The sequence below is a fragment of the Pholis gunnellus genome (genome assembly GCF_910591455.1).
Source record: "Pholis gunnellus genome assembly, chromosome: 10".
NCBI lineage: Eukaryota > Metazoa > Chordata > Actinopteri > Perciformes > Pholidae > Pholis > Pholis gunnellus.
The window spans coordinates 18,313,407-18,331,445 of NC_136537.1; the positions used below are offsets into that span (position 1 = coordinate 18,313,407).

The window sequence follows — 18,039 nt, forward strand, 5'->3', positions numbered from 1 at the left end:
GGTCGCTTCTCTCTGGCCCTGGCAATAAAGACCATTGTATGAGGAGAAAAAAAAGGAAAGTCAGGCACCGTACCGCGCACACGTACACACTCAAGAGGCATTACACCACAATAGTACACACAACCTATGCAATGAAGCCAGAGTAATTCAGCTCCCCCACTTCAAAGAGATGGGCTGAAAGCTTTTTGTTAGATTTCAATCCTTCAGTACATTAAGTCAAAAATGCATTTCAATGGAGAAAATCATAAGTGTGACAGAGCTTTGACCCCACAGATGTGTGCCAAGTGAATTTCAAAGTTTCGTGTTCTTCTGACGGTGTCCTCGGGAATACGTAGGTGGAACCCCGGCATCACAAAAGCTTAACATCTGAACACCGCATGCATTTATCTTTACTAAAAATACTGCACTGTACTACCGCAAGTCTATTTTGGATGTTGTTTGGCATCGTATATCCTTCGAGATTGCAACTAAGAATCGCATATTTATGAATATAGTTCACACATTTGACCTAAAGTCAGGGTTTCATGTCACCATGGGAGTTAAGTGCGCCGCTTTCTGGATACGCAGCTACACGACAGTTGTGTGTGCCATCGCTCGGGTATTGATTTGCGGGGGCTTTAACACATTATTTACATCATTCCACAAAACCTCTGCAGTTACATCAGTGGTTCTCAATTGTACATTGGGATATTAAGCCCTGATGGTTTTCTAACCTGTCATAGTTAAAGGGGAAAGAAAATGACACTTTTCAACATTATCTCTATAAATCTACAGATGGAAGTTCATGCCTGTGTCTGATCACAGCACTGTACGTTTGTGTGATTAAAATCACAAATCCCATGAGCTTAGTTGTTTACATGTTTACATGCAAACTATTACTGGGTGTTAGATTATTTATGTATGCGGATGTTAAGATCAGATCCTGGTTTCAGATCTAATGCTGTGACACACTTGAACTTGTTCATTTAGTTATGAGAACTGTAACCAAGATATCTTGATTGGAGAATTCTATCAGTAAAAATGATTTAGTATAATTAAAGGATGCATTGAAACGCATTCATTGTCATGGTTCCTTTCAAAGATTTGTTCTCAAAACAACGTTATCAGCATTAGATCTGTGGGTAATATAGGGATATAATACACGACAGCGTGTTTCTCTACTTGTGTGCCTCTTTGTGCCGATTTATTCATCAATTTAAAATTGAACGATAGCGTGCGCAGTATTCATTATTGTGTGGCAGCTGTAATAAAACTGATGTGAAGTGTTACAAATGGAAACAAAATACAATGCTCACCATCATCTTCTCGAAGAGGTCATTGATCTCCTTTTCCGAGAGGTTCAAGGAGCGGTCGTCGAAGAGGGGCTGTGGAACTGGCAGCTCGGTTTGGGTCGTGAGGGGATCTGTTGGGTGCTGTATAAGCGGCTTCTCCTTCTCCTTCTTCATCCCTGTTTTCCTGAAACTGGTAAGGCGATCACGCTGAAAGAAAACAGAATGTTTGATATATGAAAAATATGGCACCGCTAAAAATCCACTTTAGACTAGGACAAGTATAAGGCTCGCTGGTTTATGGTTATTGCTGATTTTCACTGGAAAAACTGCCTGTAACACAAATTTCATGTTCCCCAAACATCAAAGAATTGTTCCGTTTCCTGCTCCCTACGATTTACAGTAAACAGGATCCTCTAACGGCGAGGAGAGCTCTAAAAGTAGGGAATAAAATGCAAAAGAGCTGCAGATTTTTGTTGACATCCCAACAGCAATCGATGACTGAAATGCCTGCTGCGTATTCTGTCCATACATGCCACACGTTGTTTACGTTCATAAGGACATGTTCACTTCATAATAATAATTGTGGGGGAGTGGCTTTGGAGAGAGGCCTGAAGGGACGGGCTGTCGATGTTGACGACTTGGCGACTTTCTTGCTAGATTTAGCAACTTTTGGAGCGAGTGCTGCTCGCTACTTTAATTGGAAAAGAGTTGGCAACGTTGGGCTGGGTTGGATTATTTCAAGAATCTAACTATTGCTATTACCAACCCTTGCTTTAAAGCGATGCTTCTCAAAGTCGGGCAAAATCATCTGCTCATAATCATTAAATTGTGCTGTGTCATTAAAAAGTGCTTTTCTACAGATGGGAGCCATTTGTACCAATAAAAGAAGAATATTGTGTCCATTCCTCCCACCCATGCTAGCTTTGGGTCAATAGAAAGTCTGACTTGATTGTGACACAGCAACAAGTTGTTGTTTTTTCAAGTTGAAGCACTAATTGAAAGTCAGCTTTAGACGGGTAAGTTTAGAAATCCGGTTTTATTATGCCGGTGTTCCTACTGTCCATTACCAACGATTAACAACATTGCCATAGAATAAAGAAAAATAGCAACAACGAATCTTGCTACTATTACATCCTTCCTCACTTATGGGGTGTTTAAGATGTTAGGCCATGTTGTTGCCTAATTTAAAAGGTTCACTCTTTCGTGTCTTCTTCGTTACTATTTGGCCAGAGGGTGGCGATAGAGGAACGACCCCTGTGGCAAGCCACCATCGAGAGTTTTGGTTATTTTGTGGTCTGCAATTTACATCTGCAATTTGCCCATCAAATGGCACGTCAACATCCCTGACCAAAAGCGTTGCACCAACAAATGGACCGACATTGCCACCTCTGGAACCTTGTGTGAGGATAAAAACAATAAAAAGCTAAACTACTGAATGTTTATGCAGTGAATATTTCTAATCCATTTTGAAATACAGATACAATTTATTCCATACTAGTGGTATTTGACATAGCATACAGCATGACATTCATCGGGACTTTACTTACCATCACACCTGTAGGATTACCTGGTTACTGCTCAGTGTTGCACACAATAACTTATGCTCCCTGTGATGACACCAGTGAGGTTCCGTTGAGTTTACTTTCAATATTCATCAGTTTAGACTATTCTACTGAATGCAGTATAGTAACGTTTAGTGTGAAAGCAGACGAAGTACATGAAACACATGCAACCAGTCAATGTTAGTTTTATTTAGTCAAGTGGAATGGGAAGAACATGCTGGATGAATGGACACATGTAAATGAAATGGAAAGACAAACATGACACGATGACACACATGATGTCAAGACTCTTGTTTGCTGAAATATTACTGGATGGATCAAACATGCTGAGTGCCAACACAAAAACAGCACGAGCTTCTAAGTTTCAAAGTTAGGCTATTTGTTAACTATGGGTATTAAAAAGGCCCCGGGCAGAGGCATCTAATCGGAAGTGCAACTGATAATTGCACACTAAATGATCTATGAGCTGCTTATAAAAGTCTAGATGCTATGGGCAGAATTTTGTTCATTATGAAAAATGTAAGACACTTGTGGTGTCAAATAATAACACCATAAAAATCTTTTATTTACACCACATTACGGAGGACAAGCAAAACAATAAGTGAGGCAGGATTAAGTGTAGCCTTTTTATTGTAACCTTACATGTATCTTATCCTCAGTGTTGTGTTTAGTTATAATGTTAATTGAACTTCTGGCACATTTGAAACCATCCACATATTTCAGTAATACGTCCCATGCAGAGGTGACATAACACGAGATGATGCAAAACAAAACTAGTCACACCAAAGTTAAACCGGTCACCTTACCATATCATCAGCCAATGTTTTTATGTGTATGTTCTGTTGGAGGGAGGGCACAGTGTGAAAAACAAGATCCAACAGAAAATGACAACCCCGCAAACTGCACAGTATGTATCCCATCGGAGGTGCTCACACATGTCCAGTGTCCTCTGGTTACCGTCTCATTGTCCTCTCACGATCCAAATCGAGTTTCCAATAAACACACTTGTTTACACCAGAGTAGACATAAAGGATATGGAGCTAAATATCTTAGATCCACAGCTAGTTTTGTCGTTTTCCAATGAGGGTATGAGCAGGACACTAAACATGTGTAGGATGCGACAATACTTGATGATCCCAAATAAAAGAGTTTAAATGTATGTAAATGTGTGTCCAAGAGTGAACATCCCAAACACACACATACACACACTTAAAAAGACACATACCAAACGAATATATAAAAAGAGACTTTTTAGGGAGCCTAAAATCCCACAGCCGTGGACGTAATGAGCACACTCTCTCACAGCACTATTTGAAAATGTGAAAGTTAGTGCTGCTGACTTTTCAGTTTGGTGTATCCCTAAAATAATACACTTTCGCAAGGCAATATGTCACAGCCTGGCAGAGTCGACCACCAAAGACTTTATTTTATCTCTGTTTGTTCTAAAGAGCATCTCTCGCAGTGACAGTGGCCCAACTGAATCATTCTTGTTCACCAACTGCAGTTATAAACTCCAGACAAAGAAATTCCCAACTTTTCAACTGTCTGTGCTTTGCTTGCAAATCAAATCTTTCCACAAAAAAAAAAGAAATCGCCTCAAAATTGACAATACAACTTCTCTTTCGCTACAGATGTTTATCTTCATCTCAGACACAATAAGACGGGCTACTGCCAAAAGGGACAGCCGTTTGAAGACACACCTCAATAGGGAAGCAGAAGCAACACTGCCATATGCTGTGGCGCTAGGCTGTGAAGCGCTAATGAGTAGGGAGATGTGGGGTGGTGATGGCCATAAAGCCTGCCTCCAGCCGAAGATTTCTCCACTATTGTAATCAGGAAACCACTGATGCCGGGGCAAGCAAACAGATTGGCTCTAACCTGCACCTCTCTCTGTGCATCTTCATCAGCTGTCGCTGTGGGCGTCGCTGAGCGGGCACTCAAACTGCCATATCTATCACGAGCTTCGTCTGCAACCGCTGATCAACAGTTGGGAGATAAAGCTAAAAAAAAAACACAAAGCTCCAGTTTCTATGCGCAGGCATCATGTGTTGTCCAAGCTGTTATTACAAGTCAGGATGACAAATAAGTCATATTCTTGTGGCATTATGCAAAAAAGAAGAGGGGGGCGGGGGGGGGGGGTTCTGCCTGAGATGTCCAGGTATTCGTTTCACTGTCATTCGTTGCCTTTGGATTAGCTGCTCAACTTCTCACAGGATCAGTGAAGCTGAGGATTTGACCTGGGCAACAACTTTTTCCCACTTCCAACTCAGAGAGCATGTATCATTAAGCCCAGCGTTCTCTTGAAGTCTAAAACTGCATGAAACAATAGCTAATTTTCAAATGGAGTGCTTAAACATTTTCTAATCAATTTAACAACAATCAAACCACTGTTTGGTTAATTGCCTTGACTTGAGGGCCTTTCCTTGCCCATTATCTTGGCAACATCGCAACAATGCAATTTAACATCTAACAATTAAGCTTGCATGTCCTCTGGGCTTCTCCCGCTTATTAAAGTAAACTTTTTCATCATAATAAATGTTTATTACCAAACACATATTCCTCTAAATAACCTAATCAAATTAGCTCTGGGTCCCTCCTTAATCAAATATTATTATGACTCCATGCAGATCTTTAAAAATGAAAACACAGAGCAATATCCCAGAACTTAAGAGTCAATTTGGGGACACAGAGGCATACCAGTATGCACATTTCACACAATACCTTTTTAAATTAATATTATAAACTCTAATTAATGTTAATATTGCGTTAACTCATTTAGATAATAGCCTTTCATTTATCTCAGCTTCATTAGGTGTCACAAACAAGATGGACAAAGGACAAACTTTGTTTCTAATTGGCCACCATCGCGCAGCTTTTAAATAGCAACGCCTGTTATTCCCAACCAATTTAACCAGACCATCTGTATGATGTCATTTTAACTCACTCACTGGAACTATCACTATAAAATCAGTAGCCACGATGCCTCTGTAAAACGAGTTTAGAAGGAAATTAGGTTTTACTTTAATTAGTTCTAATAATACCAGAGGATTACTGGGAGTTGGCAGTGAGGACTATAATGCAATGGGCTTGTTAACAGTTCTTGGCAACTTCATAAAACTATCTTGTGTCCCTGTTTAATCAACTGCTTGGTTCAGCTACAGGCAATGGGGGGGGGGGGGGGGGGGGGGGGGTGGTAAGCAGCACTCACACCCTTTTTTTCCAATGTGACAAAAAAAAAAAAAGTCACGTTTCCTGAAAAGGAAAAGAAAAAACAAACTTCCCAATGCTGAGGACCGAGCTGTGAGAAATGCAGGAAAATTGTGCAAATTTTATAATTACCCTTGTACACTTCGTACATTTCTCGCACCACGTTAGGTGTTCATTTGTTTCATCAACTCCAAGGCTATTTGTTGCTTATTCAGAAGGTAACAATTATAAACATACTACACTACCGAATACCTAATAGGCACATTTCCCTTTCCCTCTCTATTGTATTCAGTGGAGTAAAGCGCATCTCATCGCTGCAAACATCAAGGATTCAGGGCAGGAGGACTGACGCTGCATTGAAGGCATCTTAAAGACACTGCTCAGAACCGTGAGGCAATATACTATTATTAACTCATCAGAAGCAACAGGGATTGACATAAGAGAGCTGTTAGAGACAGACGCTTACTGCACTTTACACCCAACAACAACAACAACAAAAGACATGAAGAGCTACTTGCACAATGAATCGTCGAGATGTCTTTACTCAAAAGGAAAGCATAGTATCAACTCGCCAGAAGAACGGGAACAGACAAAGTATACAACGCGTCATTATAACAAAGTAGACACGTAAAATACTGTAATTCAGCCTGTTAATCTGCAGCGCACTCTGTCAGTGTTACTGATCTTGATTTAAAGTGTCCTCGAAAGACATTAAATAGTGTTGATGCATAATGTGCAATGTGAAGATGAAACGTGTGACAGAAACTCAGTCAGGAGAAAAGAAACATGAGGGAACCCCTACATCAACAATGTACAGTCTGGCTTATTCTGATGTTAATTCTACCAATACAACACTGCAGTGTGGACTTCTTTTTTAGTTATATGCATTACTTCAGTAGCTCATTTGCAATTAAACTAAATTCTCCTATTGTGACAACAAAACCAAGAGGTGGAGGAGTTAACTCCAGATGAAGCACACAACATGGGGGGGACTACCGTTTTTGTTCCAACAGTTGCTCGGAAAACTTGGGTTTGCCAATTTGCCACAGCTTGTAAACATTACAGCACCCTGAAGCCCAGTAACACAGTGTAAAGCATACAGGATGCAGAGACGCATACAATGATCACCTTACACTCCTAAAGCTCTGTTAAAGCAGAGATCTACCAGTCGGCAGAATGAACAGAAGCGATGATACATTTGGAAAAATGAATCGTCATCCTCAAAACTCACAGCACGGCTTGAATACAAAAATATATATAAATGTAAAGAAAATATGACTGCAAGTGAATCTGATACACACTGGCTACAGTCTGTACACAAACTTCTACAGGAGGGACAGCTCATACACGTTTGTACCGGTTACCAAATGACAGATAAGATACACATTTAAGATGTTCTTGTTCTGAGTGTCTCTAAATTGGGTTGTTGCTCCTTGACATTTCATCAAGGTGCTCCAGAGCGCTAACTAGAAAAAGGTGTCCAGAGCCCTGACAAATGCATATATACCTGATTACAGACTTGACCACACAGATAAACCATTATCTACAGATTCTATTATTAGAACGGGGTATTATGTGAAGGAAACCAAAAAGCTGTTTTTTACACTGAAGAACAACTGAGCTCCAAACTGAGGAAGGCTAACTTGTAACTTACAGACTAATGTTCAGTAGTCAGAGCCATACAAATCTGAATAACATAATTTGTCTTTGTGTAATCAGATGTACAGCATATATCCAATATCATGCTCGATGTTGGGGGAGTGGCATCAGAGAGCCCCAAATACCAACCGAGTAACTGAATTAGACATGGTCTCAATAAATCTCTTTGTCTAAATTAATCTTATTACAAAGTCTTCTCATTGGCTGCTTGTAAACTCAGAGAGTTAGTGCACTGCACAGCCTGCGCTGCTACGAAAAGATTTATGGAAGCATGAAAGATAAAATTCATTAAATTAATCTTTATGTTTGCACTCTAAGTGCGCTGTTTTCAAGCAGAGCAGAGAAGAGGGGGAAAGAGCAGCAAAGACGCACTAAAGCTGCCTTCAAAAGGAAACTGTGAGCTCGTGGTTACGACACGGGAACTCACGTGCACAATGAGCGTGGCGTTGAAATGCTTAAGTGCTGCTGGGCGACGGCAATATCAGCGTTACTGTCAGCATCTAGAAGTCATAGAGGCTAAAAATGTTGCAAGCTGGCAAAGCGGGTAAGCTAATGTAAAGGCATAATGACAGAGGTAGAGGATGAGGCTGCTGTGAATATCAACATTTTCCACAGACATATTACTAAATTACAAAGAGTTTAAGCACCACTAACATGTCTTCCATGGCCTCCAAATCAGGTTTTTTTTTACACTGTCAGCAAACATGTCACAACTCGTGAACTTTGAGCATTTAACAAAATATCCACTTACGGGGGAGGGGGGGTGTTATATGGACTCTTCTTGTTACCACAGTACACACGAGCCAATTTGAAGGCAGCATAAGACCTTATTTACATCTGGCATTTCCTGTGACATATATCCAAACTATATTTGGCGAGCCTTTATCCATTAAGAATATATATGTACCAATAAAACTGACTTCGGCAGCCAGGTAGAAATGCAAAATAGTGTTTTTTCGCTCACAAATAATTCTTCCAGAACGTTAAATGACAGTAAACATCTGTTTCATCTGCGACACAGCCTTGAGTCTCATTTTTATTCCAACTTTGGTAGATGTGCTCATTTCGCCAGCTCTAGGGTCTGTTCCAAGAAAGTGCTTCTGTGAGGTGTCTGAATAACTTTCCAGAGTTAAATCCTCAACATTTTTATGCTTCTGAATTTTGCTCGACAAAACTGAGATAATTGAGGAAACCTGCTGCGTGGAACAGGGTTCCGCTCAGTTGACAACACAACAGCAGGCCAGGGATGTACATTGTTAATAAACGATTGAAAACAACAATGTATTATCCCACTGGTTCACATAAAACCTATCCATATAAATGCGTTTCTATTTGCATGGTGGCAACAAAATGATGACATAGTCACGATGCAATCAATCTTTCCTAAAGCACCAGCGAGGTTATATTGCCGCTAATCAGGTATCCGACGTATGAGGGCATATAAAAGTTGTCCAAATGATGGGCTGCACCATATTGGAAAGAAATTGATATTGCAAGATTTTTTTTTCAGCAATGTATATTGTGATATGATAAATACCCGAATATTCACCGTCACTGTTTAGGTATAAAAATATTCCCTTCGTTGAAATGTACACTACCGTTCAAAAGTTTGGGGTCACCCAGACATTTCGTGTCAATTTTCAGTTTCTTCGCAATTTCTCGCATGGAATAGCTTCATTTCTAAGAACAAGAATAGACTGGCGAGTTTCACATGAAAGTTCTCTTTTTCGGGCCATGTTGAGAGTATAATCGAACCCACAAATGTGATGCTCCAGATACTCAACTAGCTCAAAGGAAGGCCAGTTTTATAGCTTCTCTCACCAGCATAACTGTTTTCAAGGGTTTTCTAATCATCAATTAGTCTTCTAAGGCGATTAGCAAACACAATGTACCATTAGAACACTGGAGTGATAGTTGCTGGAAATGGGCCTCTATACACCTATGTAGATATTTCATTAAAAACCAGACGTTTCCACCTAGAATAGTCATTAACCACATTAACAATGTATAGAGTGTATTTCTGATTAATTTAATGTTATCTTCATTGAAAGAAACAGTGCTTTTCTTTGAGAAATAAGGACATTTCTAAGTGACCCCAAACTTTTGAACGGTAGTGTAAGTTTATTTTGCTTCATTATCAGACACAACAACTTGCCGCTCGCACGCAGTGCATCCTGGTACATGTAGGCACAGCTAGCCAACTCCGCAGCAGGACAGATCAGCTTTCTCAGTCAATATAGCACTCACTGGGGATTGTTTTGATTGACAACATTTACTATCATCACGGATTGGACATCCACATAAACGGTGGAACATTTTCCCTTTAATTTGTCGACATTGCACATCCCGCGATGAGACAGTTGCGCACGGACACATCACAACGTTGACGCTGAAATGATTTATCACGCAGCCCTCGCCTCCAAATCAGAAATGTTGATGTCAAAACTTCTGATCAAACTGTCATTTTAAAAACAAGGAGTCCCATTGGAGCTGCTTCTACCTGCAATTAAAATGAAGACATCCACATCCAAACTCCTCCGTCTGTGAGTCAGTCACCACAAATGGGAGTAAAACAGAGAGGAGTTGTGAGTGGATTCAGAGTTCTAAAACAGCACACAAGGTACACAGTGGTATAACTGCAGGCAGTGCCACAAGCATAGGCATGTGGCAAGCTAACACACAGACAAGGGACACAGCCTCTTATCCTGGCGCAGTCAAATCTATCAAACACAAACACCATAATCGCACACTTGTTCTCTCTGGAAACGGGATCAGAAGCAATTTAATCAAGCACAGGATGTCAAGTTATTCTAAATAAATAAATTAAAGTCCTGACAGATTCCGTCTTTACTTTCACTTGTTTATTCCAAAAAAAGTTCCGAGAACTTTTCAGAACATGTCATTAAATTGAAAAAAAGGAAAACAATAAAGAATGCGCTGGGTTTCTGTGAGAGCTGGAGTGCCTTTAAAAGGGCACGGCTCTGTGGCGGCCTTATTATTTCAGGAGAGTGCTGGTCCTGTTTACAGTTTCCTAAAACAGCAACTATTGAAAAGGGGACGAACACAAAAGCCAGTCGAGCTCGTTTTTGAATGGCACCACACTGGCCGGCCGGACCATGTGACTGCACACTAGCACAGCGCTGCCCTCAGGTTATCGCTGAGGGGTTGGCATGATATGCAGCCATTACAAAGGTTGAGCTTAGTCAGAAAGATTGGTAATGTCGGTATGTAGAGATATCCTTAAATTGTTTGGTGACATCACAGAGAAATGTCATTTATATTTACAGACTGTTGTGCAAAGACTATTAGTGCTATTACAGCCACTTTATGGTGTCACGATTACTATTTGAACCTATTTTAGCTGCTATTTGAAGTTAAGCTATTATTGTACATTGCTCACAGGAATTCAACAATTGCTTGCATGTGCAAAAACATGTGAACGTATGACCTCTGTAAGCTGTTTTCTGATGATAACTGGAGTGCTTGCTTGCTTGTTTTTGTAAAAACAGTAAAATTCCAGTAATTCCTTTTGCATTCCTCACTGATTATGGCTGTCACATACCTCTGTGATACTAAATTGTGAGTCTTTTAAGAAAAGATGACTCACGGCGTTCCAATGTCGAGCCTTTTTTTCATCAGACATGTACAACGCGGTGCATCAAGTCCACTCTGTCAGACAGTTAGTCGTGCTCATGCATTGACCTCTTTTCACGGTGTCCCACATTACACCAACAGATTTACTCAAACAAATCAATTTTTTTATAATTGAATGATTAAATTCTCCAGTTGAAATACTACGAGCGTGATCTATTCTCTCCATATACTGCTAGGAAGACTTGCATCTAAGCACATGCTTCTTTGGTCCTGTTGTATTGCACTGTGTATCACAGCAAATGTCACATTCTGTCTCACATTTCAAACCGCCACTGATTTAAAAAAAGTGTGAATAGAGCTGTCAACTTACACTGATTGATAGTAAACTAAAGCAGGACAGTGACAGTGACAGATACCTCCTCTCATCAGAGAGGGAAGCATTGCAATCCTTCAATATCATACAAGTGGAAGAGCTCGGTCATCCCGGCCTACATCAGACTCTGCAGTAGCTCAGACAAAACACAGTCTACCACTCTTGAATCATCTTAACTACTGTGCGCAACTCTGACCAAACCCAAAGTTAATTAATGTATTGTTACAAAGATAGAACTTGATGCTCAAGTTATGTCTTATGCAGTTGTTTTTTTTAATATATATATATATATGTAACTGAGGCAGACAAATAAATGTCCCATTCTTAAGTCCTGGATCTCGTGTCAGAGGGTGACATTAGAGCAGTAAGTCTGTCGGTTTCTTCCACTGTGTGACTAAAGCATTCTTCACCACTTCCTCTCTCCAGCTTCCTGCATGGCAATAAAACGCTCACATGTGGTCCGTTTCCTGCCTTTACTCACACGTCTCCCGAACACAGTGGCGGTTACATTCGATCAATAATACATAAAGTCAAAATGTAAAAAAAAAAAAGAAAAATAATAAGTAAGACTACAGAACAGAAACTTTTTGAGGTTGGCCAAGCAGGAGATATGTAGAACACCCTCATGTGTGTGACGAGCTGACAACCTGTACCAACCGCACGCTAACATGACCTAAAAATGATCCCTGAGGTTTCTCCGAAGCTCATGCATCAAAGCATCAAAGGCTTCAAATGCCACAGCTTCCAACAGCAACTGAAGAGTGAGCCATTTAACATGATTCTCAATGTAACACTGTCAAAATGTCAAAAACATGAAGGTTAACAACACCGTTGGCGTGGCACAACACTTCATTCTGACACAAAAATATACTACTTTCAAATGTGGGCTCTGGCCTAACATGTAGCAGAGCTGAGAGAATCATAAATCCTAGTTGTTCCTGGTGAATCACAAAATATCTTTAGGTGTGGTAAAACTCTAATTGTCCGTCACAACAAAGCAACGTCACTCTGGAGCCGTCATTCAAGCTTTTCATAACATATAGAGTGAAATTGCCAAATAATGTTATTCAAGGCAACAGAAATGTATATGGGGCTTTAAAATAAGAAAAACTCATATGAATTAACAATGATAATTATCCTTATATTAAGCAAAAACACACTGTGAAGCAGCTGCACGTCTATACGATGAAGGGAAAGTAGAGCCTGCCGTTCCACTGAGCTCTCCCATGTCCAGAGTGTCTCATTACAGACGGCACAGCTGAACTGTCCGTTCATTACTGAAGCCCTAATTACTTTAATCACCAACCAAATGACAAGCATGATTAGAATCATTAAACCCCACTTTAATTAATAAGGGTTCATTACCAATTACACTCAAAAAAACCTGACAGATAATGATGGACATGTGTCAATGTCGACACTATGCCAGCCTCTCCTTCTGCTTAATGTTTAGGCAATTTCTAAAAGGCATTTGTGACATTATTTCAGAAACACTCAATTCCACCAATAACACAAAAGCCTGTCCCATTTGTCAAGCTACTGGAAATTAGCATGTCGGGAGTTCCAATACTTTGAAAAGTATCAACGCTGGACAGCATAGACGTAGGAGTCAAATGTTTTCACGTTTAACGTCCGGAGAATTGCACAAAGTAAATGTTTATTTTTCACATTCCAATTGTAGGTCTAACATAAGCTGGTACCTACACAGTCTGTGATGTCAGGGTCACATATTTCTATGGCTGCACTGAGGATCCTTTTCCCTCACTCTGTTCAGTGTGAGGTCATCTGTTACTCTGGTATGCAGAGCAATAATATATTTCCCTCTCTGTCCAACCGGCTCCCCTGGATTCCTTTAAAAAATACCTCATTCCTTCTGCCTGTTTTATTGGATTTCATGTTTTTAACAACATCAAAAAAAAAGGACATTATCACAAAGTATAGCTACAATCAGAAGAAAAGTTTGGAATTATGTGTATCTCTGAACACAGTGGTGTTCTTCTCATGTCCTTGGCTGTGTTGAGTATCTACATTCTGGGCCTGGAGCCCAAATGGTACTTCTGTGATGTAATCCTGCCCAGTGTTTAAACAAACATTGCAGTGTTTCTCCTCTAAATACTGATTTGACTTTGCTGAAACCAAGCGGTGCCAGTGTCTACCACTTTGTTTACTAGCAATGCAAATGGTACTGTACCTTTCAGCAGTTACAACCTTTACTTTAATCCAGCTCATGACGCATTTCATTCTTGGGTCTGGACCACATTTACACAAACTAACACTGCGTGTCAGGAATGTAATCCTATAGCCCCAAATATGGTGAAAACTATAAATAGTTGAGTACACGTTAATATTAAAGTGTCTTTTATCAGTGTGAGATGACATAATCATCTAAAGAATTTAGTTTTTTGTTTCCATTTCTCTTTCTTAGCAGATGCTGAATTGCAGTTTCACTGATCAAAACTAGCACACACCTTCAAGCTTGTACACTTCACCTTATTTACATATCTGCAAGCAAACTTGGAGCTCACAGTTTACGTAGGGGTAGCTAAAACGTTGGGAGTAAACAAAAGAGGATCGTGTCCCCACCCGGGGGTGAATGATTACTTCCCCCCCCCCCCAAACTCTGTGTTGAGATTTGTGCAGCAGAGACAGTTCAGGCTTCCTTTGCCTCCCACTGCTCTGCCTGGAGTATTGAGCAACAGGGAACAGGCCTGAGAACACTTTAGGAATGAAAAGCAATGATCTCACGCGGACTTTTGCTGAGTGCTTATGTCATCCACGCTCCCTTGCAAGCGATTCACAAACTCGGGAGGCAGGACATTCAAGAGTTGCAGGCTGCTGTTAGGATTTCTCAAGACAACACCCTTTGGTAGCTCTGGGAGTGCGTGTCCTCTCAGTCCATTCTGGGGTTTCCTGTCGAAAAAGCTAATGTTCTTACACGTTCCCTCACCTTAACTTTGCTGGAACATGAACAGTGATTTTGAGTTTTACCAATCTGAAACACAAGAGTGGGACTGTTTTCCTCATTATGTCAAAGTTTTAGGAAAACTGCATACTAGAGCAACACCACCTACGTCAACAACGGAGGAGTTAATGAAGTAATTAGCGATCAGCTTCTGTGTCTGCAATCAGTCTAACTTGGCTCATTGGTCACTTTCTAGAAAAGTAGAAACACAACTCAACAGGCCTATAGAGGCCAAATATAAAGCAACAGTACTACTAGTGGTTATTGTCTGTCGAGGTTCAGCTGTAGCCAAGCTTTCCATGCTGACACATATGGAAAAGCAGAGACAATGATCAACAGCAACCAAAGTTTTTGGTCTCTGATCACAGAAAACAACTTTCAACCACTGGTTCCTACGGCTGCTGACAGTGTGTAAGCAGCGACGTGCACTCAACACACTCGGTTATATAGTTTAGATTTACAGGTTTACGGTGGCACTTAACTGTCTGCCTTTGCAAAGCAGCAGGATTCTTGCAAGGTCACAAGATCACGCAAGAACCGCAGGATCAATGGCGGCTCCCAAAGAGGTTAGCATAGATGCTGCAATAGCATCAGTTACATCAGAACTGGAGAGTATTTCTTCATTGACAGAAGAGCGAAAAAACGGCAGACTATGCATTTTCTGCTCTTCGCCAGACTAGGAGTTTGATGGGCAGATGGTTCATCCAATCACCTGCCACTTACTTTTTGAAAGCGCCTGTCATTTTCCACACAGCAGCCAATGACGGTTTGTCAGATGGTTCTTTGCACCAATCAGGTGATTTAATTGCAGAATGCTCTTGGAAGTAAGAGACACTGTTGTTTCTGCACAGCAGGAGTTGTCAGTTAGAAGTGATTCATCTGGAAACACCTGCAGTCCACCACACCCTAAGTCTTAATCTCTTTCCGGGCAAAGACCAGCATGCAGGAATAGCTCGATGACACCACAGCTCCAGTGATGCAGGCCCGGGGTTGCCCACTTTCTACTCAAGCACATAAGCCCACTCAACTTTAAACTTTCAAAGCCAATAGGGAGGCTATGAATGAAATGAATGTCGACACAGTTGCTATCTAACAGACAATGTTCTCATGTGACTGTCATTTATTGTCCTGATAATACTGCTCAGGCTGACCAAGCATACGTTTTATCAATCACTCACAGTGTGCGATGAGTCACCCTGTAACTGAACTTTGTGTATCAACAAATGTATTGAAGCTTAACTGTCACTAACAAGAACGCTCTCCAACAAACTTCCAGGAGCTGTATCGACGGAGGATAATGACATGATGCACTGAGTGCTTTGAAAAGTAAAGCACTCAGCGTAACACTATCTCTTTTGCTCAGCTGTAACAGCTATTAGCTGCTCTGTATTGGGCAACATTAAATAGTAATAATAACACATCCTAGCCTCATCCTGCACTAAAGCAGAGCTGTGTTGTTTACTAACTGTACAGGAGTTATGCATCAACTTGGTTTTGATTTTGACTTCATTATACTGACTGACTTAAACACATTAAAACTATCAGAAAGGCAAATCTTTCAGTGCAATGTGCCCAATAAAGATATTTTTTTCCAGGAAAAGAAAAAAAACACAGTGGTTACATTTTCTGCAACTATGCAACTTTTCTCGGTCTTAACTCGGTCTCACTTGAGAGTGAAATGAACCCTTGCTTGTGAGAATACAGGATGTGAAAGTTGGCAATTAGTCCGTCTGAATACTCACCAGCTTCTTGTTTTTGCCCTCGTCCTCGCTGGACTTCTTTTTAGAGGGTTTATTCGGGTCATCCCCGCCGCTCGCTTGATCCATTTCGACTTTTGAGTTACTTTCTCTCCAGAAAAGGCTGAATGCGGACCTCCTCAAAAAGTTGACAAACTCCAGCAGCCAAAAAAAATATTAACAAGTGCAGCAAATCATTCAGCTTAGGTCCGTTTATAGGGTAATGAATAAATTCAAGTTGACCGCTTCCAAATAGTTCCCGAATAGTATCCAGAAAGTGGAGGGGGCTGCTCGTAGAAGAAGAGGTGTGGTAGGATATGGTATCCGTCCTGGTGTCTCCTCAGCTGGGCAGTAAGTCGCTTCACACAGTGGGTAAAGGCTTCCTGAAATTACCAGAATAATATGCAAACAATAAATAACGAGATGGAGACAATTACTTGGGCGTTCAGTTGCACGAATGTTTGCTTTAACACGTGTTTCCCCGTGCAGCCTTGTTAGTATGAGGCATTCAGTGAATACTGTGAACGGTAAAACAGATGTAAACAAACATGTAAGAGGAAGCTATAGACAGCTCGGTACAAAGCTGTGTTTTTTACGTTTGCATACAGATCCCTGTGTTTGGACAGGGCTACATCTTTAGAGAAAGCAAACTTACAACCGTGTAACTTAACAATAACATTGTAGGAACCGAGAAAAAGAGGTTTCATGTCCGCCGGGATGCTCTGACAGACTTCAACGTGCCCTGACAAGGCTGTTATTCAGCGGACAAAACGGCCATTCATCTGAATTAATGAACAATTGTTCTAATAGTGGAAATCACCGTTGTTCTCTTTGCTTGGTATACTTTGCAGTGCTGTACACTTAGCCAGGCTAGCATAAAATCACGACCGTAAACAGCCGAACAGTATTTATTTTGACAGCCACCGAAAAAACGCAAACACATACAACACTACGCTATAAAATACAGAATGAACCGTTAATAAAATGTCAAAGAAAACTCACAAAATCCCATCCAAAGCTGACATTAGCAACCAAGCTTGCTAGCCAGGCCCACGGTGATTCCCGCCCTCCTGGATCCTGATTGGCCTGTGAGATACGGAAGGAGTGGGGACTCCACAGCTGATTGGTCAGCTGTGGAGTCTGTCATAAGGTCGGCGTGGCGTCGGGAGGGAGGAGACTGTTGTGACGGAGAGGTCAGTCTGATCTCGCAGCAGACGGATGGGGCTCATTCATATGTAGGAATAGATCTTGTGAAAGAGTGACTGCGGATAGGAAGCAAGGCGGGAACACACCCTGAGTGTGTGTGTGTGTGTGTGTGTGTGTGTGTGTGTGTGTGTGTGTGTGTGTGTGTGTGTGTGTGTGTGTGTGTGTGTGTGTGTGTGTGTGTGTGTGTGTGTGTGTGTGTGTGTGTGTGTGTGTGTGTGTGTGTGTGTGTCTGTGTCTGTGCGGTATGGTCACACAAACACACCCTAGATTTGTCTATGTGTGAGATAATAACAGCTGGTGTTATTTAGTTATCCAGTTACATAATAGAGTACCATCATATGGGCCTTCTGTGTCTCTGTGACAAAAGTATATATTTTTTTCTGCATATGTAAAAAGGACATTTTAGGGAAATAGAGCTTTAAAAATAAATCACAAGCTGATTAATTGATTATTAGTCAATTCACAGAAA

At 40.9% G+C, this 18,039-nt stretch overlaps 1 protein-coding gene across 1 annotated transcript in view; it reads right to left on the reverse strand.

Annotated features, from left to right (window-relative positions):
• diaph2 (diaphanous-related formin 2) overlaps positions 1 to 17,428 on the reverse strand; it is a 346,355-nt gene extending 328,927 nt beyond the window's left edge. The window contains exons 1-4 of the mRNA XM_079167333.1: positions 17,367 to 17,428; positions 16,371 to 16,747; positions 3,640 to 3,672; positions 1,296 to 1,478 (exon numbers count right to left, since the gene is read on the reverse strand). Coding sequence (XP_079023459.1) covers positions 1,296 to 1,478; positions 3,640 to 3,672; positions 16,371 to 16,454 — 300 coding nt within the window. The 5' untranslated portion in view covers positions 16,455 to 16,747; positions 17,367 to 17,428. The remainder of the gene's footprint in view (positions 1 to 1,295; positions 1,479 to 3,639; positions 3,673 to 16,370; positions 16,748 to 17,366) is intronic.
• Between the last annotated feature and the right edge of the window lie 611 nt (positions 17,429 to 18,039).